This window comes from Aotus nancymaae, unplaced genomic scaffold, assembly GCF_030222135.1.
Source record: "Aotus nancymaae isolate 86718 unplaced genomic scaffold, 86718_ANA_hifiasm-v0.15.2.pri h1tg000033l, whole genome shotgun sequence".
Classification (NCBI taxonomy): domain Eukaryota; kingdom Metazoa; phylum Chordata; class Mammalia; order Primates; family Aotidae; genus Aotus; species Aotus nancymaae.
The window spans coordinates 11,778,091-11,804,635 of record NW_026988447.1 but is presented as its reverse complement, the minus strand read 5'-3'; the positions used below and the strand labels follow the sequence as shown (position 1 = coordinate 11,804,635).

Here is a 26,545-nt window from a genome sequence, read left to right as displayed (position 1 = left end):
TTAAGTTCTCATAGCTATATAAGTTTCTAGTCCTTTCTCTCAAAGAGCTTGAGAAAATTTCCAAAGGCTGGATTAGAAGAACTGTGAGAGTCACTAGTGTCTCTTATTCCAGAATCTTCTTTCCAAATATGACAAGTTAGAGTCCAGCCAGTTTGTCTTTCCTCTACCACTGGGTGAGTTCTGTACTTACAGGTCACTCTTTCCTTCCCATCGAGGATAAGATGACCTTAGTATCTTCTCATTGCTTAGAATGGTAATTCAAGTGTTCCACAGGTCAATCCAGAGTCACTTCGCTTTTGTCAGGAACCCCTGAGTCTCCTATTTAACTGGACTCTGGGTCACCTGTCTTGGTTCCACAAATATCTTAAAATGAACTGCCAATTAGTGTATCACCTCTACTTGCTCACCACCTAAACCTTCCTACCAAACTAACCTGGAGAAAATAAGTAGATTAAAGAATTATCACTGAGTCAATATTTAGAAGAACAGTTAGCAATAATTGGAGCCAAGATTCCATGTATAACAAATACAAATCATTTCTCAATATGGCATTCTAGGAAAAGAATATCACCACAGAATTTCTATTTAAGCTCGGTTGTTATGAGATTGTGTTTTGTTTTCAAATTTCCACATTGGGAATAATATGAATTAATAAAAAACAACGTGTACTGCAATGGCATGAGGCTTCTTGATTTAAATAGTTTTGACTTAACGAGTAGAAAATTAGAAAATGAGGTTTAAAATTCAACATAGTAGCCCAATTTTTACATTCTAATATTTCATTGAAATAATTAGATACACAACTTATTACATAATAGAATTAGATAAAACCAAAATGGAATCTTTCTGCTCTAGGCTGTGCTGCAAACTCTATTATTTTATAATTCAATAAAAAGAACCCTAACTATTGACTTAGATACAGCTTTCTTGGTATTCTGTAATGCTCATCAAGTAAAGATTGTTTTCTGCATTTGTAGGATATGAGCATTTGATATATTATCAGAGTTCACCTAAACAAGATTTGATTCATGAAAGAAAAGTTTCATAGGTATAAAACACTACTGAATCTTTCTGAGAAGATAGAATAAATTGTCAGTCATTTATCTTATAATTTTTGTCAGCAGGATTCTCTTGTAGTATGTAGTGAACATTAACATTTGGTTATATGTACCAAAAAAAATGTTAGGGCTGCCCTGAAGTTAGCAAGCAGACAGTGATCCTTTTTTCCCTGTTGTAAGAAGTTGGCTAGAGAACTTGTAGAAGAGGCATCACAGCTTTTATAAGGAGAGTGATTTAAGTCTTGATCCAAGACTGGACTTTTATCTTTTTTAAAAATTATGGACCTATGGATGCTAGGCAAGACCAGGCACTTTACATATATTATTCCAAATTCTTAATTTAACTCTGTTACATCATGACTTTACTATATGTGAAATAACAGAGCTCATGAAGTTATGAAACTTGTCCCATGTCACGCTACCACTGCGTAGCAGTTGTGATAGTCAACATGCATTCCTGCCATACTTGGTGGCAGGGCTTTTCTAAGTGCTTTGTATTTACTGCTTTGTTTAATCTCACAATGCATCTAGGAGATAGTTACTATTATTATCCTTATTTTTCAGATGGAGAAAATTGAGGTGAAGTTCAGTTAAGAACTTGACCAACATCACAGAGGTAGCACATGGTAGACGCAGGGAGCAAACACAGGCCATCTGTTCATGTAGCCTAAGCTTTTAACTGCTATGCCAACTCCACTGCCTCTGGGCACAACTGGGCATGGCACCTATATTTATGTGATTCCAACCTGCAAAATTATGAAGTTTCTGTCATGCTGATTATCTGCATGAGACACACACACTCATATACACACACGCCTGTATTTCTCAGAAGTGAATAGTCACCATTATAGAAAAGGAAAAATAAGTGTATATATGTAAGTATGTATGTGTGTGTGTGTTTACGTATGTCTATGAAATCAAGGATATAGAGAACGTACTTCCAGGCCTTCCTGCCTGACTGAAATTTAAAAGAAGAGAAAAGCGGAGAAATTATGATGTCATGTGATCATCAAGTTCATTATGTTACCTAAATGAAATCTATCAGTTAGCCCAATTATTTGATCATCAAGGATTTGTTTTCACTTTAAAAGTTTCCTCAGATTATTTTACGTAAATTCTAATGTACTCTGTGGAGTCTCAGAGAATGTGGTCTCGTTGAGTGTTTCTTCCAGGATGGTAAGTTGGCTTTTCACCTTATCCACAAATTTAAATCAAACATTGATGAGAGTAGAGGTATTTTTGATATAACACAATATAGACGTTCTTGGAAAACTCCATGTGCTTCAAAGCTCTGCACTAAAAATAAAAGGACTTAGGGAAAAAAATATGTTTGGGTGAAATCACTCACTGCTTATGAACACTAACAAAAGCAACAATAAAAAAATCCCCCGAAATATAAAAGTTTAGTTAAAAGACATACTGAATTCAAATGAATATTGCACCTCAGTAATTGCAGGTGTGACTTAAAGGGATAAAAATGAAAGTAATTGGTGGGAAAGAACTGTAAGAAAGCCTTGAGTCTGCTGAGTTACGGAGACGAGGAAAATAAAGGGACATTGTGCCATCAGTGCTTCCATGACAGAGCATGTGGTCAGACTAGGCTAAGAGGAAGAACGGGGAGCGAAAGCGATCTGGCATGCCTGCCATTTTATCCTGACGTTATTTCCCTAGCGATAGGTGTGCCTGAGCCGACTGACATTCCCAAAATGCACAGTACTTATTTGAAAACAGATAAAAACAAAATGGCTTTTTACAGAGTAAAAAGGAATTACATTTCTTCCTTAACTCATTTCAAAATCATTAGTATATTTACAGTAAGTATATTTTAAAGTGCTAAGCCTCTGTAAGGAACTATTTTAGCAATGTAACTATGATGAGAATCATAGAAAAAGATGCAAGAAATTCTGTTATATATTAGAGGGAAAAACCATTGAAAAGCTTATCTGATTTCCTCATGATCAGCATGATGCACCATAAGTAGTGATGATTCTTAATTTGAAGGTGTTTAACTGCATGTCTTCAAATTGTAGTTACTATCACGCAGGAGAGTTTTAAAAATGTATTTTAGGATTTATAATCCTGAAGCTTTTGCTCTTAAATTAGTTATAAAGCATTCTGTAAATTTAAGAGTTATAAAAACAGAAAAAAATGTTAATTCAAGCAGTTAAAATCTTCCTGTTATAGAGTGTACTGAATTTTGCTATTACTTCAAAGATGCCACAGAATTGCCTCTTAAATCTAATTTTAAAAGATTGTGGATTGCACTCATCTTATTTTAAGTAAAGATTTAATGTAGCTTATTAAACACAATTATGTCCAGTGCTATCATTTTATCAAGGCAGTTGCCGTCCGGCAAATCGGGAGCCAGGAGGACTCCAATATGATTATTGAAAGTGAGCTTGCTGTTGTCTTCAGAGTTGACCTCTTTGTTTTGGGAGAATTATCAGTATGGGCTCCTGAGTTACAAAAATTTAAGGTAAGCATTCCCCTCCTTAAAATAGCTTGAGACAGCTCACACTTACGTAGAGATTCAGTCCATTAGGAAGGTGAACGGCCTGCTCGGTAATAGAAATTGGAATGAACAACTTCTGGGCTTTTGAACAAGAAGAAGTAATTGCTTCCCAAAAAGAGATTTTAACAGGAGAGCTGGAGTAACCCAACTCCCACAAGATGTTGTATAATGTTTGAAATCCAGGCTGTAGGCTTGGTTCCGATTGAGTAACCAAAGTCAGGAGCAATGTATTATGGACTATTTTGATTGTGCCCTGTGGTCCCTAGAGTTTTTTCTTGGCTGTGGTATTGAGAAGTCAAGTCAGAGGAATGTGTCTTCCCTCTGCTTTGGCCCCACACCCAGTCAGCAGCCCGGACCTGCGGATTCTCTCAGAACTACTTCTGCATTAGTTCATTTTCTCCCCCAGGGTCACTGTTTTTGCCCGACCCATATCTACCATCTGTCCCACTCTGACCCATTTTTCATTCTACATTTCAAATAATCTTTTAAAAACGCAATCTAATTTATTTACTCTCTTGCTTCTTAGTCATTTAGTTGATTGCCCTTAGAATAGAGTATTACCTTATTTAATGTGGTTTGTAGAACACTGCAAAATCCTGATCTCTGCCTATTTTGTCTCTCATCACCATTACCTGCTCTCTCTTACCTCGTTCATGCCTTTACTATACTGGAATTATTTCTGTTGCTAGAACATTGGCTTCCCAGCATGCTGCTCTTTCTGGAACTCTCATAGCCTGGCCCAGCGCAGTTGTTTCTGAGGGGACTAGGTTCAGATTCCTGATTTCCATTCCCAGAGCACTGTATCACTCCCCTGTTTGCAGCACAGGCCACGCTTGGAACTGACGCATCAGAAATCGTTTTCCTCCTGGATTGTAAGTTCTTTGAGAGCAAGGGGTGTTCTTTGCACAAAACTCTTGTGCCCTTGTGTCTAGAAGAATGCCTGGCACAGAGCAAGACATCCATAAATATTTGTTGAAGAGGAGGAAAAATGAACAAGTGAATGAAAGCATGAATGACGTAGAAGACAATCCAGCCATACCAAGGAATCTATTGGAATTGAGATTATTAAAAAGAAAATGCAGATGGATGGAGAATTTATGTCAAAAGCCAAAAGAGTCTTGAGCTTTGACTTTTAGGCATCATCAAATTTAATAAGGAGATATCAGTAAGATACTAAAGCAAAAGCCAGATAGCTCTAAACTTAAGAATAAATATGATGTAAGGAAATGAACACAGCCCATAAAGTCAACCTTTCTAAAAGAGTAACAATAAAGAGAGAAGGGTAGTGCTAGAGAGGAATGATGGGATGAAGGAGGCTGAGACGTGTTTGCCTCGTTTTAACTTTGTGGTGGAGAGAATTGGGCGTGATCACCGATTTTTCTGCTACTTTCTCATGCTTTCCTGATACTTCACAGGGAAAGTTCTATAAACATTTCCTACTACAAGGTGAAAAGAAACACATTCTAAGAGACTGATTTCTGGGATTTTATTTAATATTTTTCAATTTTGGGGAAAGGAAAACTTTCTAACTTTTCAGTCTACCAGAAAATTAAGCCTTTTTTTAATTTATGAAAATAGTTGTCACAATTTGTACTGAAGTATACAAACTTTGTCCTTACTAAGGCAATTTGCTTTTAAGTTTTCTCCTCCTTTTGGCTACTCTTAAAAATCTGGACTTTTAGGTTTAATCTTAAAAAGCTCACATCTCTTTAATCACAGATATTGGCACGTCCAGGTGCCAGGTCTGATGGTAGACATTTGATAGAGCGAATTACTTTTATGATGGATACATAATTTTTAGGCTTGCCTCTTCCTTCTTTTTTTGGATATTTATTTATTTTAACTTTTATTTTTAGTTTAGGGGTACAAGTGCAGGTTTGTTACATAAGTAAACTTGCGTCATGGGAGTTTGCTGCACAGATTATTTCATCACCCAGGTTTTAAGACTACTACCCACTAGTTACTTTTCTTGATCCTCTCCCTCCCTCCACCCTCTGTGCTCCAAAAGGCCCAAGGGAGTGTTGTTCCCCTCTATGTGTCCATGTGTTCTCATCATTTAGCTCCCACTTATCAGTGAGAACATGTGGTGTTTCGTTTTCTGTTCCTGGGTGAGTTTGCTCAGGATAATGACCTCCAGCTCCATCCAGGTCCCTGCAAAGGACATGATCTTATCTTTTTTTATAACTGCATAGTATTCCATGATGTATATGAATGATATTTTCTTCATCCAGTTTATCATTGATGGGCAATTAGATTGATTCCATGTTTTACTATTGTGAATAGTGTTCCAACAAACATACTTGTGCATGGGTCTTTATAATAGAATGATTTATATTCTTTTGCGTATATACCCAGTAATAGGATTGCTGGGTCAAATGGTATTTCTGTCTTTGGGTCTTTGAGGAGTCGCCACACTGTTTTCCACAATAGCTGAAGGGAGTATGTATAAACATTCCTTTTTCTCCACAACCTTGCCAGCATCTGTTATTTTTTTATTTTTTAGTAATAGCCATTCTAACTAGTGTTAGATGGTATCTCATTGCAGTTTTGATGTGCATTTCTCTAATGAGCAATGATGTTGAGCTTCTTTTCATACGATTGTTGGTCACATGTATGCCTTCTTTTGAAAAGTGTCTTTTTCTAACTTTTCATCTGTTCCTTAAGACCTGCTTTTGGAGAAAAGTATATCAGAGAGTATGGTAAGGAATGCTTTCCTCGAGTCTACATGACCTTTTTACATGTAGTAAACAAGATATTCCTGCTTATTTAAATTCTAGGACAAGTGCGGTGACTCACGCCTGTAATTCCAGCATTTTTGGAGGCCGAGACGGGCAGATATCTGAGGTCAGGAGTTCGAGACCAGCCTGGCCAACATGGCGAAACCCTATCTCTACTAAAATACAAAAATTACTGGGCATGGGGGCAGCTGCCTGTAATCCCACCTATTTGGGAGGCTGAGGCAGGAGAATCGCTTGAACCCAGGAGGCAGAGGATCATGCCACTGCACTCCAGCCTGGACGACAGAGTGAGACTCTGTCTCAAGAAAAAAAAAAAGATGTTTATGCTTAATTAAATTCTAGAATTTAAATGATTGAGGGTTTGAGGGTTGCCTTACTTGAACAATAATCTGTCTCTGTTATTAATACTAGGCCAGTAGCTGGGTCATTATTCTTACCACAGCAAAGTTAATCACTCACTAGTTAAAGAGAGAGAGCATTCGGTTTATTTGGAGGCTGTTTAATCATCACTTTCTGGGATGACAAGTACCTCTTCCAGTTTCTGAGAACATCGTATTCCACTGCTTGCCAAGGCCTGTTGCCAAATTTGTTATTTTAATTTATTTGCTTTTCCCTTACCGTGTTACTACCCTTTCCACAACCAGCTATGTACTGAATTCATCAACTGACCAAACCATTTCTGAAGTTACTGCTAATGTTACCATAGACATCATCACTTATTTGATTGAGGAATATTCTGTATTCCTGGCAGGCAAAAGCAAGACAAACAGGTTTCCAAGGTATCAACACCGCATGCATCTGCTTCATAGTGTAATTCATCAGTTGAGCAGATGAAGAATGCTAATTAGTTTGTTTATACATATGTAATTTAATGAGACTAAACACTGGACTATCTTAAAGTAAGCACAACTTGTTTCCTGTTAGCTATTTTTGCTTTAATTAAAAAACACTGTTCGGCACATTTCCTGGAAATTATAGTACTGTGCAGTACGGAAAAGAAATCATTTCAAGGAAAGTTGACTAGTCAATTGTATCCTGCTGCAGCTGGATTAAGTAGGAAGATAAGAATTAAAATATTGGGCTTGGGTACCAGCATTGAAATCCAGTGTGAGTGAGAGAGATTACGTTTAATAGAAAGGTCTATTATAAATTATATTATGGCAAACATCTAAGTCCAATACTAAAATTCTAATATATGCCAGAATAACGTATTTTAGTAATAGTTCTATGCCATTCTCAGTTCTAATCTATAATCTTCCATTTCTTATTGTGTTCCTTTTGTTTTTGAGTATCCTCTTCTGCTGGTTATTGTAGTTAGATTTTGATATAACTGAAATAGTGGCATTCAGTTAATATAGCTCTTGTTCCTGAAAATTAATATAAAATAATGGCACTATTATTTGTATAAATAGTTATTTAGTTTTATCTAATACATTCTCTTTGATCACTTTCAAGTTGCACAAAAACTGGATCCCAGCCAGGCAGAAACTGGACCCCTTCCTGACACCTTACACTAAAATTAACTCCAGATGGATTAACGACTTAAACATAAGACCTAACACCATAAAAACCCTAGAAGAAAATCTAGGCAAAACCATTCAGGACATAGGCGTAGGCAAGGACTTCATGACCAAAACACCAAAAGCATTTGCGAAGCCGAAGTAGGAGGATTGCTTGAGACCAGGAGTTAGAGACCCTCCTGGGCAACATAGCGAGACCTTGTCTCTACAAATAATAATGGAAAAAAAAAACACCAAACCTCCTTCCCCTCCACCAAAAGTGGATCTACATAGGCTGTTATTTTTGGAGAGGAGTGACTAGAGAAGATGAGGAAGTAACTTAGCTTTTATAGTCAAAATTAATTACATTTTAACTAAAATGCTTTAGTTAATTTACTCAGCTAATTTTACACCAGGGGTCAGCAAACTACCGGCTATGTTCACAGCCTGTTTTTACATATAAGGTTGTATTGGAACACATCGTTGCCCATTCCTCTGTATAGCATCTCTGGCTGGCTTCACGCTGCAATGGTAGGGTTGAATAGTTGCATTGAAGACCATGTAACATGCAAGGCTGGCAGTATCTATTCTCAGACTCTTTACAGAAAAGGTTAAAGCACTTTTAAAGCTTAAAGCTGATCACTCCTACAGACCCCAGTGTGTGATGCTCCCCTCCCTGTGTCCATGTGTTCTCATTGTTCAACACTCACCTATGAGTGAGAACATGCGGTGTTTGATTTTCTGTTCTTGTGTCAGTTTGCTGAGAATGATGGCTTCCAGGTTCATCCGTGTCCCTACAAAGGACACGAACTCATCGTTTTTGATGGCTGCATAATATTCCATGGTGTATATGTGCCACATTTTCCCTGTCCAGTCTATCATCGATGGGCATTTGGGTTGGTTCTAGATCTTTGTTATTGTAAACAGTGCTGCAATGAACATTCATGTGCATGTGTCCTTATAGTAGAATGATTTATAATCCTTTGGATATATACCCAGTAATGGGATTGCTGGATCAAATGGAATTTCTATTTCTAGGTCCTTGAGGAATCACCACACTATCTTCCACAATGGTTGAACTAATTTACACTCCCACCAACAGTGTAAAAGTGTTCCTATTTCTCCACATCCTCTCCAGCATCTGTTGTCTCCAGATTTTTTAATGATTGCCATTCTAATTGGCAGAGATGGTATTTCAATGTACTTTTGATTTGCATTTCTCTAATGACCAGTGATGATGAGCATTTTTTCATATGCTTGTTGGCCTCATGTATGTCTTCTTTTGTAAAGTGTCTGTTCATATCCTTTTCCCACTTTTGAATGGACTTGTTTGTTTTTTTCTTGTAAATCTGTTTTAGTTCTTTGTAGATTCTGGATATCAGCCCTTTGTCAGATGGGCAGACTGCAAAAATTTTTCCTATTCTGTTGGTTGCCAATTCACTCTAATGACTATTTCTTTTGCTATGCAGAAGCTGTGGCATTTGATTAGGTCCCATTTGTCTATTTTGGCTTTTGTTGCCAATGCTTTTGGTGTTTTGGTCATGAAGTCTTTGCCTACGCCTATGCCCTGAATGGTTTTGCCTAGGTTTTCTTCTAGGGTTTTTATGGTGTTAGGTCTTATGTTTAAGTCTTTAATCCATCTGGAGTTAATTTTAGTGTAAGGTGTCAGGAAGGGGTTCAGTTTCTGCTTTCTGCATGTGGCTAGCCAGTTTTCCCAACACCATTTATTAAACAGGAAATCCTTTCCCCATTGCTTGTTTTTGTCAGGTTTGTCAAAGATCGGATGGTTGTAGATGTGTTCTGTTGCCTCTGAGGCCTCTGCTCTGTTCCATTGGTCTATATCTCTGTTTTGGTACCAGTACCATGCTGTTTTGATTACTGTAGCCTTGTAGTATAGTTTGAAGTCCGGTAGTGTGATGCTTCCCACTTTGTTCTTTTTGCTTAGAATTGACTTGGCTATGCAGGCTCTCTTTTGGTTCCATATGAAGTTTAAGGTGGTTTTTTCCAGTTCTGTGAAGAATGTCATTGGTAGCTTGATGGGGATAGCGTTGAATCTGTAAATTACTTTGTGCAGTATGGCCATTTTCACGATATTGATTCTTCCTAACCATGAACATGGAATGTTTCTCCAGGCTGAAGTGCAGTGGCATGATCTCAGTCCACTGCAAACTCTGTCTCCCAGGTTCAAGAGCTTCTACTGCTTCAACCTCCAGAGTAGCTGGGATTATTGGTGCATGCCACCACGCCTGGCTGATTTTTGTGTTTTTAGTAGAGACAGGGTTTCGCCATGTTGCTCAGTCTGATCTTGAACTCATGACCTCAGGTGATTTGCCTGTCTCGGCTTCCCAAAGTGCTGAGATTACAGGCATGAGTGACGGTGCCTGACTGTGAAAATCTTTAAATAAATAAATAGTTTCATTGGAAAAAAAGAAAGCTCACCTTTCCATTCTGACATACTTCTCTGTGTAGCTTACAGGGTGTGTGTGTGTGTGTGTGTGCGTGTGCGCGCGTGTGTGTGTGTGTGTGAGAGAGAGAGAATTACATGAGATAATTGGGATAATGAATGGAATATCAAATGACAAAGCCCTCTATAAATGTAAGGCATTATACATGATCAAAGTCCAACCTGATCTCTTAATCCTTCCTAAATTCTTCACCCCACCATCTAGAAATACAATAAATATGACCAGGCACAGTGGCTCATGCCTGTAATCCCAGCACTTTGGGAGAGCGAGGCGGGCAGATCATTTGAGGTGAGGAGTTTGAGACCAGTCTGGCCAATATGGTGAAACCCTGTCTCTACTAAAAATTCAAGGATTGGCCAGGCATGGTGGCATGCGCCTGTAGTCCCAGCTACATGGGAGTCTGGGGCATGGGGATTGCTTGAACCTGGGAGGCAGATGGAGGTTGCAATGAGCTGAGATCGTGTCACTGTACTCCAGCCTGGGCATTGAAGTGAGACTCCATCTCAAAGCAAACAAACAAAGAATATGCAAAGATTTTGTTTTCCCTTCAGTTACCATTTCTTCTATGTCCCCGCCTCTGGATTATGTACTGTTATTTATTGCCAGCTGGCCAACGAGTATTGAGCATGGCTTCTATAAAGTGCAGTGACAGACACAAAGGAGGATGTTGATAGTATTGGGAATGTCCCCACTGTGCACATCCTCATGTAACATACAGTCCACTAGGGGAAGTAGAATATATGCATTTTCTGTACCCAACAGATGAGTGATGACTGATGATGATTCAGGGTGCAGAGACATAATAATTCATAAAGATGAGCAAAAAAGGTTGGAGAGTAAAAAGAAAAACAAAAACAGAAAAAGCTGATCACTGATTTAAAGCTTAAAGCAGAAGTTATTAAACAATAATAGAATTATGTTGAGATGTAGCCAAGACTAAGAAACAAATATTTATTACATTAAGTCCAAAAACAATTGTGGGTTAAAAAAATCTAAGAAAAATTCTCAGATTTTTAGGTCTTGTAGAATCCTAGTAACCATTCCCCTTATCTCCATATTATCTTTGGACCACTTCAGTAGTCTATTGAGATAGACTATTCCCATTCTGTTCTGGCAGAATAAATTTTCTACTCATAAATGCATAGGATTTTTTTTGTCCTTTCTTGAAGATTCATAAATCTTACATGAGCATAGATTTTGGCTATAACTTTAGGTAACAGAACCCTGGCAGTTTCTTCTGGCCTGCCAGCATCCATAATCTTCCTCTATACCTAATACCCCATGACATCCCACAGGGATCAGATACCAAATTTACCTTCTTTCTTTGTCCCAGTTCAGAAAATGAGTTGTTCATTGTTCTAAACTTGTTAGATGACTTATCTGTGACAATTTACAGGCTGTTGCTTATACATACTGGGAACATATTAAGGGCATTGAGGAGCGTAGAAAAGAAAAATACTAATTGAACTCCAACTCTAAAGATTCAAATATAAGGCTGTATTCTGGATGATTCATATACCACCAGCCAATGAGCAGGAGAATTATGTTCTTGACTGAATTTTAACATAAACTTATAAACCATATTTTCAAGATAAAAATCTAATCTTAGTTGATAAACTAAGCCTGGTTATGTAGAAACTGTTCTAACTTAATAATATGAGTTTGGAATTACAGAAAACACATTGGCTCCATAGTCAGATGGATCTTCATCGAACCCTAGCTCTGTCATTCTCTAGCATTTCGAATGAGAGAAAGTGACCTAAACTTTTGAGCCTCTCACCCATTGGGGATAATAATACCTGTGTTACGTGGTTGCTGTGAGAATTAATTGTAAGTATAGAGTTCCCGGCACTGTGTCAGGCATATAGTACTTAGTACACGTATGGATTAGTAAAAATGTGGGCTCTTTTCCACTTTTTGTTTTTCTTCCCCAGGAGTAGGAAATCGCCGGTAGACCCAGTTAATCAAGATAATTGTTATTGTTGATGAGCCAAATTCACAACTTGACAGTTCCAGTAACAAATAACTAATGATAAATGGGTTGTGAATTGTGAGAGAATTTACAACCACAGCATCAACAAAAACGAAGTACAGAGGACAATATGCTGGAATGGCAGTGCATATGATTTCAGTGGGAAGTGGGTAGTTTTTGACTCACTGCAGTGCTGCCTAGATTTGGATCCAGGGACGCCTGCAAATCCCATGACATGTTTTTAGGGATCAGGAATTCTGATTTTTTTTTTTCATTTTGATGATAATATTTTTAAATTTATTGTTTATAGTGATAAAAATTTTCTTTTGCCATAATCATCTTCATGGAATTTTTTTTAAATTGAACTTTTTTCTTTTTTAATCTAAATCAGTGTTTGAAAACACATACTTGGGGACCATTATGCATATTATTTTCCCTTAGGTATTTTTGGAAGCCATTGGTTTTTACTATTCTGACTTTTCAGAAAGGAAAGCATGATGAGAATGTATTAGTACAAGCATTAATAAAACATAGATTTAGATGTAGCTATTGTCATTATAGTGTCCCACTCTTGTGAAATCGAACTGGACAGGTTGTGTATTAAAAAATGGAAATCAGTAGCTGATGCTAAGGACAGTTGGGAAAAAATATATTTTATTTTAAAAGTCAAACTATTAAGAACAAGTATTTTACTAATATAGTGAAATTCACACAAAAGATCTTTGCCAAATGTCTTGCTCATTTTATAATTGGAATTTCCAGCAGAATTTTTTTTTACTTGAAAATGACATGACTGTTGCTTTTTCTCACCTGCCTTTTTCTGTTTTCATCTGTGCATGAAGTCATTCCTCTTTCTGTTCTGACTTTTTGCTGCCCATAGACATCCCAGTTACCAGTGTCCTTGAATTGATAGTGACTTCTGTTTGTCAGTCTCATATAAGAACTACAGCTCATCAGGAGGAGATCGCAGCAGGGTAAGAGACACCAACACCATGTTCTGCACGAAGCTCAAGGATCTCAAGATCACAGGGGAGTGTCCTTTCTCCTTACTGGCACCAGGTCAAGTTCCTAAAGAGTCTGCAGAGGAGGCAGCAGGAAGCTCAGAGAGCTGCAAAGCAACTGTGCCCATCTGTCAAGACATTCCTGAGAAGAACATACAAGAAAGTCTTCCTCAAAGAAAAACCAGTCGGAGCCGAGTCTATCTTCACACTTTGGCAGAGAGTATTTGCAAACTGATTTTCCCAGAGGTGAGTGCTTGCCCTTTAGATTTTGAAATTGTAATACTTTGAAACTGTAGAAGAATGTTTTTCTAAGGAAAATTTAAACACTTGCTTTCTGACTTTCAAGGGTACAATAAATGTAGAGTGTTTCCTTAAAACACATGAAAATATTCTTTTAAAGCAATTGTGTTTAATCTGAAAAATGTTTATGATCTTGAATTCTTTTCAAAATAACACTGTATTCTGACAAACTTTATGATTTGGGGCAACTGGCAAATGCCTCTTTACCCCAGCTTCCTTATCCATAAAGTGGAAATAATAATGGCAACCACCTTCTAGAGTTTTAATGAGTTTTAAGTAAAACCATCCATAGCTCTTACCATACCATAAGCGATCAGTAGTTGTTAGCTATTATTTTAAAATTAAATTCTTCAAAGACTAACTTATTTTCTGCTGGGGTTTTGTCTCTTAATTTTAAAGAGCATCATGTGTTCCCTGCCAGTTTTCAGAGTTTGCCTATACCTGTGTATTATTAGCTCTGACACTTCTTCAAATAGCCCTTCAATCTCCATAGCATAGTGTCATGTTGAGATCTGGAGCAGCTTCTGTCAATCCACCTTTCAGGAGACTTCTGGGAACAGAACATGGACCTAAACAGGTCAAATATCTTAGGAATAGAGGGGACATGTAGACTGCTTCTCTCCCTCTGCAGGATAAATAGAAGAGCGGTTGAAGATCTTCATGATGTCTCCCTCCCTCTGTCAGTCTTCATAGTTTTATATAGATTTGTTTAACCTATGAATTTGGCTGAACATTGACTTAATCAGACACTAGCTAACATAACACATTGATAATTTTTAATTGGCTCAATATCAACACTCTACTGTGTGCAAAACACCAAAGAAACACAGACTGGCTGATTTTCAGAACTGAAAGGAATTTCACAGATAATCTTCTTTCACTCCCAGGAAATGCTAGGGAAATTCAGTAATTTGACCAAAATTATACAACTTTCAAAGGGTAGACCAAATAATTACTGTTGTAAACAATCCAGGCTGGAATAACTGAGAAAGAAGAAACTTAAAAATTGAAGTTTGAAGAATGGATAAATTAGACTTAGCAGAAAGTTGAGGGAGTTTATTTCAGATATAATATTAACACTACAGTACTTTGGCTGATAACCTTTGAAATGGAAATACTTAACTATTCTTACCCCACTCTAGTTTCTAGACAGCCAGCATTGGCTAGAGATAACTAGCCCTCCTTAGGGAATTGGTTTGTGGCACAGTCTGGGAAATAATCAATGCTCCCATTGCCAAGGACAGAGTGAAATGAACAGAAATGAACAGATGGTGATGATAGATGGTAGATAGCTTCTATGCTTTTCCTAAATCCTGTCGTTTCTATGTTGGCTTCATTATTTTGTTTGATAGATTTTGAATTTCTACAATGGAAGTCATACACATATAGGACTCTTTTTTAAAAAACATTCTGTTTCACTTGATGGTGCCCCCAAAAGTTCCACATGCTTCATTCACTATTTTTCATTCATTTTCCTCTTCACTCTTCTGACTGAATAACTTCAAATGACCTCTCTTTGAATTTGCTGATTCGTCAACTTGATTAAGTCTGCTATTGAGACTTTCCATTGAATTTTTCAGTTCAGTTATTCTATTATTCTTTCATTCCAGAATTTTGGCTTGGTTCTATATTTGTGGTTATCTCTTTGTTGATATTTGCATTTTGTTCATGTATACTTTTCTGATTTTATTTCGTTGTCTGTGTTTTCTTATAACTCATTGAATTTCATTATTTTGAATTTTTTTGTCAGTTAACTCATTGTTCTTCATTTTTTTAGGGTCAGTTACTGTAGATTTGTTTATTTATTTATTTATTTATTTGGTTGTGTCATATTTCCCTGATTTTTTTCTGTTCCTTGTAGCTTTGCATTGGTGCCTGCACACTTGAATATGGAGTCACCGCTTTCATTCTTTGCAGACTAGCTTTGACAGGAAAAGACTTTCAGTGGTTGGCTCAGCTAGAGATTTTGAGAGCCTCTCAAACATTTTCTAGGGATGTGCATGTTCCATAACTCTTTTTTCCTGCTAAGGGAGAAGTTTCAGGGTGATGTGCTTTCTCCTGATCCTGAAGAGCCAAACTGGCTGCTGTACTTCCCTTCTCTTTTTCCTAGGAAAGTGTACTAAAAGACTAGGATGCAATACCAAATTCAAGTTCTGTGTGTGTGTGTGTGTGTGTGTGTATGTGTATATAAATATATATATATATAATTTAGTAGGTTGTTGTTTGTTCATGAGTTTATGAGAATAATCTTTAAGATTTTACTACAGTAAAATTTTACTACAGTGTCATGTAACAGAGAGGGCAAGACTATAGGTGATGGAAGAGGTATGTTTGGCATTAGTGACAAAAACTCCTCTCCAACTGAGACATTATCCTTATCTGGTAAATGTTCCAGTGTTCAATACATTTGAGCTGTGTAGTAATCAGTCTAGATGACTTCAAACATCTACTTATCTTTGAAAATACCTGTTATGTGTTTTTTTTAGTGTTTTTTTCTGATTATTTGTTAAGTTTATAAATTTAATGCTTAGACTACTATTTAGTTTCAGGTGTATTACTAATCCAAAGTAAGACACTTAAGATAACATTTGACATCACAATTTTTGTTTTAGATAGTCAGAATTAACTTCCTGATTACATTTTTATTAGTGAACAGGCAAGTATAAAAATGTATTTTCCTTAGCAAATGTAACAAGTGAGAGGTCATTCCTGAGTAATGGAATACTAGAGCTTTAAAAAGTCTTCTTGATCATGTAATGCAAACTTCTCATTTATATTTTAAGAAATGGAGGCACATAAATTTAGATCTCTTGCTTAAAGCAGAAGGTAGCTAGAGAAATGAAAAACTGTCTGCATTTTATTCATAATCGATTCCTCTTCCTAATATAACATAATATAACATAATACAATATAATATAATAAATATAATATAATGTAATATTGTTTGATCTTTTTTCATGGATATTGTTTCCCAGTAATTCTGTAAGCTCCTTCAGGCTTAGAGAATTATTGTAAGGATCTTGAAGACATTGTAATCAATGTCTTGAGGAAGTTTTTAATGGATCCACAGTCGCAGCAAATCAAAAATCACTTACTGAATTGAGTCAATTGAATTGGATATGCTTACATAAATGATAAGATCCCAAATCAAGTACTTAGTAAGAGTAGGAGGATTTGAAGAGAATCATGAGGTCTGTAGGTGTGTTCTAGAGTATTAGGTTGCAGGAAGAAAAAAAGAAACAGTACTACAATTTATCTTATGAATTAAAATATCCTTGGTCTAGAAAAATATTAAACACTGTAAAAAAGCTAAAAAGCTAATGAAAATAGTAACTTATCTATAAATCACACCAATGAAATTTCATTAATTAAAATTCACATTGTTGACAGCAATGTTGCATCAAACAGCAGTTCTTCCTGAAGTATTCATATATGGTATATTTGTGGCAAAAGTAGATGTTTTAACAATTTAATCAGATCTATTGTTTATGAAGCCAAAAGATAATTGTTTAGTCAAGAGAAACAAACTTGAAAGCAATACAAACTATTTGTTTTGAGGGACAAGTGTCCCCTCTGTGAATCAGAAAGTCCACAACCTACAACACTTCAGGATCTAGTGATTGTACAAATAAGAGGACCTGTTTCTCCAAAATTCAAAATGAAGGCTTTTCCAAATAGTCGGGCATTTTATTGATAGACAACTAAAAGAGCTACAAAACACTGCTGCACAATAGTTAAATATATTGAGCTATAAGAAATTAATTTGGAAGGAAATACTAGATTTAGTTTTAAAATCTGAAACCAAAAATTAATATATAGAATTGTTGGGGTATGGAGCAGTCCTGAAATGGTTGGTTTTGTGTCATGAGTTCCTCAGGTTGGCCGTGTGTAACAGATCTCACTTATGGTTGAGTCTTATTTATGATTTTATTGTGGACTCACATCATCTGAGGGTCAGGATATATCACAGGAAATACAGCACCAGTGTAGAAAACTTGATGCACCAGCAGCCTTTACCAAGAAATATTCTGCCTGGAAAACATGTGAGTTCTGTTCCTTAGGGGTTTTGTTTTGAATTTACAAAAATTTTCCAGAGGAGCAGTGGTATAAGATGAATGCAGATTCCCATAAAAGCCTGTTCACTCGTATTATCAGTCAAGTATGCTACCAATGCTTTGCTCAGACTTTGTTCCTTTTTCCTTTAGGAAAATAAGTTTTGATTCAAAATGGAAAGCCAAAAATACATTTGCTTCACCAACCCTAGCAATTGGAAGGGGACCATTTCTCCTCCCCTCTTAAAATTATAGTGTATATGTTAGAAGGAAAGGACCAGAAAAAAAGACATTTCTGACAGCAGTAGGAAGGAAATGAAAGACAAATAAGGATGTTGACTAAAAGAGTAAAAGAGTATACCCAATGGCTTAATCAGAGATGTAAAGAAGAGTAGAATATCTCCAGTAGCATTGAAGAGGAAGAAGAAAACATTCTTTAGTGGCAGAATTGGTTGAGTTTTCTTTCTTCATGGTCCATAAAAAGTTCCTGGTTAGGGCAAGCATGGTGGCTCATACCTGTAGTCCCAGCTACTTGGGAGGCTGAGGCAAGAGGATCACTTGAGCTCAGGAGTTCTTGGCTACAGTGAACTGTCATCACCACTGCACTCCAGCGTGGATAACAGAGCAAAACTGTATATCCAAAATAAAAAAGGTCCTGATCCGAGAAGCAACTAATATATATAAACAAATATAATTGAAATAGTTTACATTGGAAACAATCTAAATTTGTTTGTAAACAAGGTAAGAGAGTAACACCTCCGTATATGGCTTTTTTACTTCACAGATAAAGTTTTATAAATTAAGCCTTCAAGACTTTGAGTGGCTGGCAGGTGAACATCATTCATTCATTCATTCATTCATTCAGTAAATATGTATTGAACATCACCTAGGAGTAGGTACTATTGTAGGTTCTGGACATAGACGGGTAAACAAAACAGACACTCTTTACCCTTTTGGAGCTTCTACTGTAATGGAAGAGATAGATTATGGGAAATTTACAAAGTTGGGGAGCAAATGCTATGAAGGAAAACTGAGAGCTCAAGCACAAAGGCAGCAACCTTTATTTTATTGAAGATTTCTTTTTTCATATGAATATATTTTGCAGGAAGAAAGAACTCAGAGCCACCCATGCTTTCATGGATCTGTATCCACATTAATACTGTGTTACTGGGGTAGTTTTCTACTTTGCACCAAGTAGATGGTTCTTGAGAAGTTTAAACATTTCAAGCACCCTGACTGATTTATTTCATGTACAGTATCACTCATTTAATGTTACCTTCCTTTTTCTTTGATGAGAAAGATGTCTAGGAAATATGCCCATAGTTTCTTTCTCCAACATATTCCTCGACTGCCCTTTGCCTTTACATAGCCCACCAGGACCTGCTCCAAATCTGCCCCATGGGTGTGTCTTCCACCAGCTTTTCTTTCATTCTGTAGCATATGTTATCCTTTCTCTATATATCTATACAGTCTGAAAAATTGTTCTGCATTGTAAATATATATTTCTGTTTCTTTTTAGCAATTGTATTTTCTTTCAACACATTTTAAAATTTTCTTTCTAAGCTTTATATATGCATATTTAAAACTAAAAGCCCTTTTCATAACTCATTTCATTAAAACAGAACCTTTCTCTATTTTGGCTTACTCCAGTACCTCACTTGACTAGTGGAAACTCTACAAGAGATATAAATAGGTCTTAAGGAAAAAGGAATTTCTCAACTTGGAACAGAAAAAAAATTTCACTTTCCTCTGGGCAAACTATAGAAAGAATCAATGGTTCTATATATATAATATATGGTTATATATATAGACATATATATAGAGAGAGATACACACACATAGATACATATGATTTTTACATGGAATGTAAAAGAAAATGGACAACACAGCTTATTAATGCTCTACTTTCCACTTAGAGATAATCAGCTGCTAAGAGACATTAATAGCTACTAAAATACTGTTTATTTATTTACTAATAAATAAATTTGCTAATAAATAGTATTTATTAAATATAAAAGCTTACATACAAATGTCTTGCGAAATAGGAAAACTCATGAATTCTCAGAAATCAATAAAAGAAAATAAAACCATAGTATTTGATGAGAATTATTGATTTAAAGAAAGGAAATCCTGTATAAGCTATGGTAAACCCAAGGCTTATTTCAAACAAATGATCCACTAACTTTGGCGACAGATTAGATTTAAGAGATTTAAAAAAAAAGGAGGAGACAGAGATAAATAACTCCAGAGTTTGGTAAACAAGATGATATGAATGTATAGTTAAGGGCAGAGAGTCACTGGGGCAGCTGAGTGTGGAGTTTGTGAAAGGAAGAGAAATTTGCTTGGCTTTGTCCGTGCTGAGACTGATGTGTTGGCCGCCCATCCAGAGGGCTTTTCTGACCCACAGGAAGTGATGTCCATGGAATCCTTATTACAGAAGACCTAACGCTACCAAACTGAAGTCTTCTGTTTGGATACACACTCAGCTCAACTATTCTGTGGCTGTCAATGAGACCACCACCAAAGGCTAAACCTGTGGGCAGCAACACATATCCAGTCTCAGATTAGTCTCAGCTCATTGTTTTTTCTCGTTTGAAAACACATAGAAAAATCAGTTCCAGTTTTCAAGGTGAAAATTCACAACATTGATCATTCAAGCAGTTTTTTTTTTTTGAGACGGAGTTTCGCTCTTGTTACCCAGGCTGGAGTGCAATGGCGCGATCTCGGCTCACCGCAACCTCCACCTCCTGGGTTCAAGCAATTCTCCTGCCTCAGCCTCCTAAGTAGCTGGGATTACAGGCACGCGTCACCATGCCCAGCTAATTTTTTTGTATTTTTAGTAGAGACGGGGTTTCACCATGTTGACCAGGATGGTCTCGATCTCTTGACCTCGTGATCCACCCGCCTCGGCTTCCCAAAGTGCTGGGATTACAGGCTTGAGCCACCGCGCCCAGCCTGTTCAAGCAGTTTTATAATGTTTTTGCTTCTCTAAAATCTTCAGGATGCATTTTTAAATATATATTTTCAAACATATTATTATTTAAGGGAATGTTTAAAACATTTCTTCTGAACTTTCAGTTTGAACGGCTGAATCTTGCACTTCAGAGAACATTGGCAAAGCACAAAATTAAAGAAAGCAGGTAAGTCAAATCACTTTAGTTGTGTGAACCTCTTATTCCAATGACTGCTATTAATGACCAGCACTTACTGAATGTGTCAAATGTCAGAAACTGGACTTAGCTCTTTAGCTGATACTAATTTGAAAGTGTGTGCCTCTGTTTTTCACATTTTATAAGTGATGAAACTCAGGTTTGTATGAAATGTTTAGAATTGTTTAGCTGTTTAAGGAAAAGACAGAGCTGGGGTTCAAGCCTGGGTTTTTCAGAGCCCATTATTTTAAGCATGTGGTAATAGACTGCTGCTTTAACAAGCTCCCACAAGGCCTATTCTTCGATACTAATGGGTAACTTCTAAAATATTTAACGACAGGTAAGTCATGGATCCCAAACTATCAGAACAGACTTCTTACCTGAAGGATGCTGCCGAAGTTTTGAGCAGGGTCCCAGCAGGTACCCCATCCCCAACACACACCTCGACAACATGTTAACGCTTTAGTGTCTGCATCAGGATGGAGGTAGAAGGATCAAGGGCTTAAGAGGAGGGGGACTCGGGGTTCTGTGGGCAGCAGGTGTTTATTAATCCTTAGGGAAGTTTTTCAGTATTCTCATAACTAGTTTGGTTACATGGGTGAACTTCAGTTTTGTTTATACTTTTGTTTCCTGTATTCTGAAATCTTCCTTTAAAGGGTTACTTTTTTTTTCTTTTAAGAAATAGGATCTCGCTCTGTCATCCAGGCTGGAATGCAGTGGTATGATCATAGCTTACTGCTGCCTGGAACTCGGGGGCTCAAGCCATCCTTCTGCTTTGGCCTCCCAAAAAGCTGAGATTATAGGCATAGGCCTAAAGTTACTTTTCTAAAGATTATTTTTATGTTTTTGAGACAGGGTTTTGCTCTGTCGTCCAGGCTGGAGTGCAGTGGTGCAATCTTGGCTCATTGCAACCTCCGCCTCCCTGGCTCAAGCCATTTTCCCAGGTCAACCTCTAGAGTAGCTGGGACTACAGGCACATGCCACCACGCCCAGCTTATTATTTTTTTTTTTTGGAGAGACAGGATTTTCCCATGTTGCTCAAGCTGATCTCAAACTCATGAACTCAAGCTTTCACCAGCTTTGGCCTCCCAAACTGCAACGATTACAGGCATGTCCCACCGTACCTGGCCTCTAAAGTTACATTTTAAAAATCTGATATATTTAGAGAATTGTATAATTTAGCGAATTACACAATTTAGCACATTTACTGCTGACAAAAAATGTAATAGAGGCTGGGCATAGTGGCTCACGCTTATAATCCCAGTACTTTGGGAGGCCAACGTGGGTGGATCACCTGTGGTCATGAGTTCAAGAGCAGCCTGGCCAATATGGTGAAACTCCATCTCTACTAAAAGCAGAAAAATTAGCCGGACATGGTGGCAGGCGCCTGTAATCCCAGCTACTTGGGAGACTGGGGCAGGAGAAGCAACTGAACCCAGGAGACAGAGGTTGCAGTGAGCTGAGATCACGCCACTGCACTCCAACCTGGGAGACAGAGTGAAACTCTGTCTCAAAAAGAAATAAAAATAAAAAAAAGTAATAGGCCCCATTTTCAATTCCCTGAAATTTTAAGGATTATTTAGTTTATAAATAATAGAATGAATGCTGGTGTTCAAATTTGCAGAACTGAACTTCGAAGTTTTACAAACCAGTACTGTTGTCAGGAATGTTTTATCAATTAATTCATCTGTCTCATACTCATGAGTGATCATGCTGTGGATTATATGTGCTTCAGTTTCATGGCTCACTAACTGGTCCCAGACTGCAGGCAGCAGGACCAAGCCAAGAAGGGGTCATGGACAGGTCCAGAAGGAGAGAGTGTGAATCTGTGTGTCTGACAGAAGCTTTGTTTACTTACACGAGTAATATGAAAAGCATTCCAAAATGCCTCTGACCTTAATTCCCAGTCAAGCTGATAAGATAGCCTCAAGTCTCTCCCTGTGCTACTGTGTCTGTCTGCTTAAGTCCTTGGTAGCCAGTTTACTCAAAATTTATTCTCAGGGCTTTGTGTTCTGAATTGTTCCTGCAGCTTCTTGTAATACTAAATTATGATGCGTTTCCAGCAGTATATCTCTTAAAATGATCTCAAAACTTAAGCAAACAATAATTACTTTTTGGAAATTTTGAAATTTTTTTGCCACTTCCCTGATTTCCCTAAGAAAAAAAAAAAAAAAGGAAATCTGATTATACTGTTAAATTGTCTTGATGAGAACTATTCAGTTGTTGAAACAAGATGTTGCTCATAAGCCTGCCTGCTGATATGTTAAATGGCTCCTCTGTGCTTTTTTTAGTTTTGGGGTATCCTCTGGTTTACGCTTTTTACTTCACTTTCTTATTGGCAAGTCACGGCCAATTTTATTGCTGTCAGTTTGCCAGCTGCTGGACACACCTTAACCCCTTTTTGTGCTGCTTATTCTTTTAAATGAATTGAGAAACAAAAATCCAGTATATCAACCAATAAGCTGCCCTTGAATGAAGGACTAGAGCCGCCCCCTTCATCTTTTTTGTTTCAGTAAATGAATTTTAATACAACTATGATATCTCTCAGGAGTGGTTGCCCACAAAGTTCTTGCCTAGTTTCTGTTTCTGGGATCTTTTGATCACATCGTTATGTGTATGAACTCATGCTGGGGTGTGTGTGTGTGTGTGTGTGTGTGTGTGTGTGCGTGATTTGTTTGAGGTACACATGTGTTAGCTGGTGCATGTGCAATGCTTACACCCACTTGTATTTTTTAGAGATGAGAATAGGAATTGTAGTTTGAATTGCACTATGTGCTATTTGGACTAACTAAGCTTCGCTCACGTGGCAAATTTTGTCATATCACTCATCACTATCAGAAATCATCACTAACAATTAGGCAAGTTGTGAATCCACAAGTTGTGCAGTTAAAACTGCAAAAACCTCATATCAGTAAAAAAGTATGCTATTATATTCTCAATTTCTATGCTGTAAAAACCAGTGCAGTAATTGAATGAAGAATAGGTTTCTTTCATTACTAATTTTTATATAAAATCAAGGATAAAAGTTTAATATAATGATGTCTGGGAGATAAATAGAGCCTTAGACTAAGAAGCAAAAGATTCTATGTATTTGCTTTAGGAAGATGCATAATATTACTTAAAAGTGAAATCTATCCGTATGTAGGTTTTTCTTGGTTATCAGAATTACCATCCTCTTCTTGGCCACTTCACATTTGAGGTTGCTAGCCAGGGAAGGTTCTCTTTAGTACAGAGGCTCCTTGACTTACAATGGGGTTATGACCAGATAAACCTGTTATAACTTGAAAACACCCTGAGTTGAAATGCACTTAACACGCTTAACCTACTCAATAGCTTAGCCTTGCCTACCTTACACGTGCTCAGCAATTTGAAATAGCCTACGTTTAGGCAAAATCATCTGTCCACACAGTGCACTGGAGAGTACTGGTTGTTTACCCTCACAATTTCATGGCCACATGAGAGCTGTGGCACATTGCCACTGTCCAGCATCACACGAGTGCATTGTACTCCACACCTGTAGCATGGGAGCAAAATCAAAATGCAAACTTTGAAGTACAGTTTCTACTGAATACTTAATAGCTTTTGCACCTAGATAAGGTAAAAAATAAAAATTTAAAATTAAAAAAGTCCTAGGTCTGAGACTGTCTGTGTTATTCTATGTAAAGCTCACTTAAAAGGTAAAGATTCCATAGGAAGAATAACAAAACATTCTATGTCATGTATATTTTGGGGTTTCCCAACATTCTTCTGGATGGTACAAGTCATTGCTCCTTTCCCGTAAACCTGATAGTTAAGATTTGCTTCTACAGGAAAGGTAAACTGTTTTCTATCATTATTTCTGTATACTACAATCTGAACTTTTAGCATGTATTTATGAGTTTATAACTTAAAATATTGAAATATTTCCAGGAAATATTTGGAAAGAGAAGACTTTGAAAAAGTAATTGCAGAACAAGCAGTTGCAGCAGGTAATAGAATTGTTTTGATAATTAGAAAGTAGACCATATACCTGTAAAACACTTTCTGCAAAACTATTCATATTTATTTGTTGGTGACTCCCGGTATGAAGCATTCAATATTATGTATTCTGTGAATGTGAAGAGTAACTCTTCTTCATACTGCATGTTTTTGTTTGACCTAAAGCATTTTCTCTGTTTATGTTTACTTGCTGAGAAGTAGATAAAGCTGGATAGGAAGCCGACTCACAGACGTTCACAAGCTTTGATCTTAAACCTAACTATGTGTTCCTCATTTATGCATGAAAAGTTCTAGTCAACAAAATAATAAAGAATGCTTTTAAAAATTAGGAGCAATCATGGAAAATACGTTAACAGTGTTTTCACATTAATAATTAGAGAGAAAAAACTGAAGTGTGACTTTGTCTTGCTGTCCTTTCCAAAGTTTTAATACATGAACCAAGAGGTTGCATCTTTCTACAAGTATAAGATATTGATGATGATAATAATAATGGCTAACGTGTATTGAGACCCTTAATAATAATGGCTAACGTGTATTGGGGCCCTTCTAGGAGCAAGACCCTATTCTGAACATAAGCCCCACACATTACAATGGTGCTATGAAGGGGGCACTATTCTGTATCCCACATTACAGATAAGAAAAATGTGATACTCAGAGTGTAAAGAATAAAGGAGATTATAGACAGGGAAGATCATACAGAGCACCCTTGACATAACTAAGTCCATCTTTAAAAAAGACTATTTTGTATTTCGTAGGGCATTTTGCCAATAAAAATAACATGTTTTATTTAATAAATTAAAAAAAATAAAAACTATATATAACCAGATAAAAATACAAACACACTTTTCCACTATCAATTCTCACCAGAGAACTCTGTAACTATAAAAAATTAAACCTTCAACCACTCAGGACAGCCATCCTAACTGACACCTTCTTACATTCACTCGTGATAAAAACTTGACATCTGCCACCTTGAAGAGTCTTCCTTGTAAGACCAACAGATGGCCCAGCCCAAACCAAGGCTCCTTTTGTCTTCCTCATCATACCAACCCCAGTTTGTTAATTCTTTCTCCTATCTCTTTTTCCTTTTGATGTTAAATGTTACTTTGTTATAAAATATTTAATCTATAACATTTCTATTTTCTGTATTAATTAAGCATACTATTATGTGAGTTTACAATATTAACTGACTTGTGGGGTGACTTGAGCCTGTGTGCCTGTAGCTCTAAGAAGCGAGTAAACAAAAGGTACCACAAAAATTGCCTCTTGGCAAAATGCGGTGGTTCACGCCTGTAATCCCAGCACTTTAGGAGGCTGAGGAGTGCAGATCACCTGAAGTCAGGAGTTCAAGACCAGCCTGGCCAACATGAGGAAAACTTGTCTCTAGTATGAATGTATATATACATACATATATACACACACACACACACACACACATAGCTATTTTATATATATATACACACATATATATATGTGTATATATACATATATACACATATATATGTGTATATATACATATATACACACATATATATGTGTATATATACATATATACACATATATATGTGTGTATATACATATATACACATATATATATGTGTGTGTATATATATATAAAATAGCTGGGCATGGTCATGTGCACCTGTAGTCCCAGCTACTCTGGAGGCTGAGACATTAGAATTGCCTCCAGGAGGCGGAGGTTGCAGTGAGCCGAGCTGGGCAGCACAGCAAGATTTTGTCTCAAAAAAAAAATTGCCTCCTTAAAAACTTGATGTAACTCATAGTTTTTATCATAAAAAATAATACCAATAAAAGCCTAAC

At 36.9% G+C, this 26,545-nt stretch overlaps 1 protein-coding gene across 7 annotated transcripts in view; it reads left to right on the top strand.

Moving 5' to 3' along the window:
* Nucleotides 1–26,545, top strand: part of GUCY1A1 (guanylate cyclase 1 soluble subunit alpha 1) — a 70,711-nt gene that overhangs the window by 19,068 nt on the left and 25,098 nt on the right. For 3 of the 7 annotated variants that reach the window (XM_064383793.1, XM_021666700.2, XM_064383794.1), the window contains exons 3-5: nucleotides 13,125–13,491; nucleotides 20,676–20,737; nucleotides 24,656–24,714. In XM_064383793.1, coding sequence (XP_064239863.1) covers nucleotides 13,237–13,491; nucleotides 20,676–20,737; nucleotides 24,656–24,714 — 376 coding nt within the window. In that variant the 5' untranslated portion in view covers nucleotides 13,125–13,236. Of the gene's footprint in view, nucleotides 1–10,087; nucleotides 13,492–20,675; nucleotides 20,738–24,655; nucleotides 24,715–26,545 lie in introns of those variants that run through there. The other 4 variants (XM_064383795.1, XM_064383792.1, XM_064383796.1 and 1 more) reach the window with 3 other exon arrangements.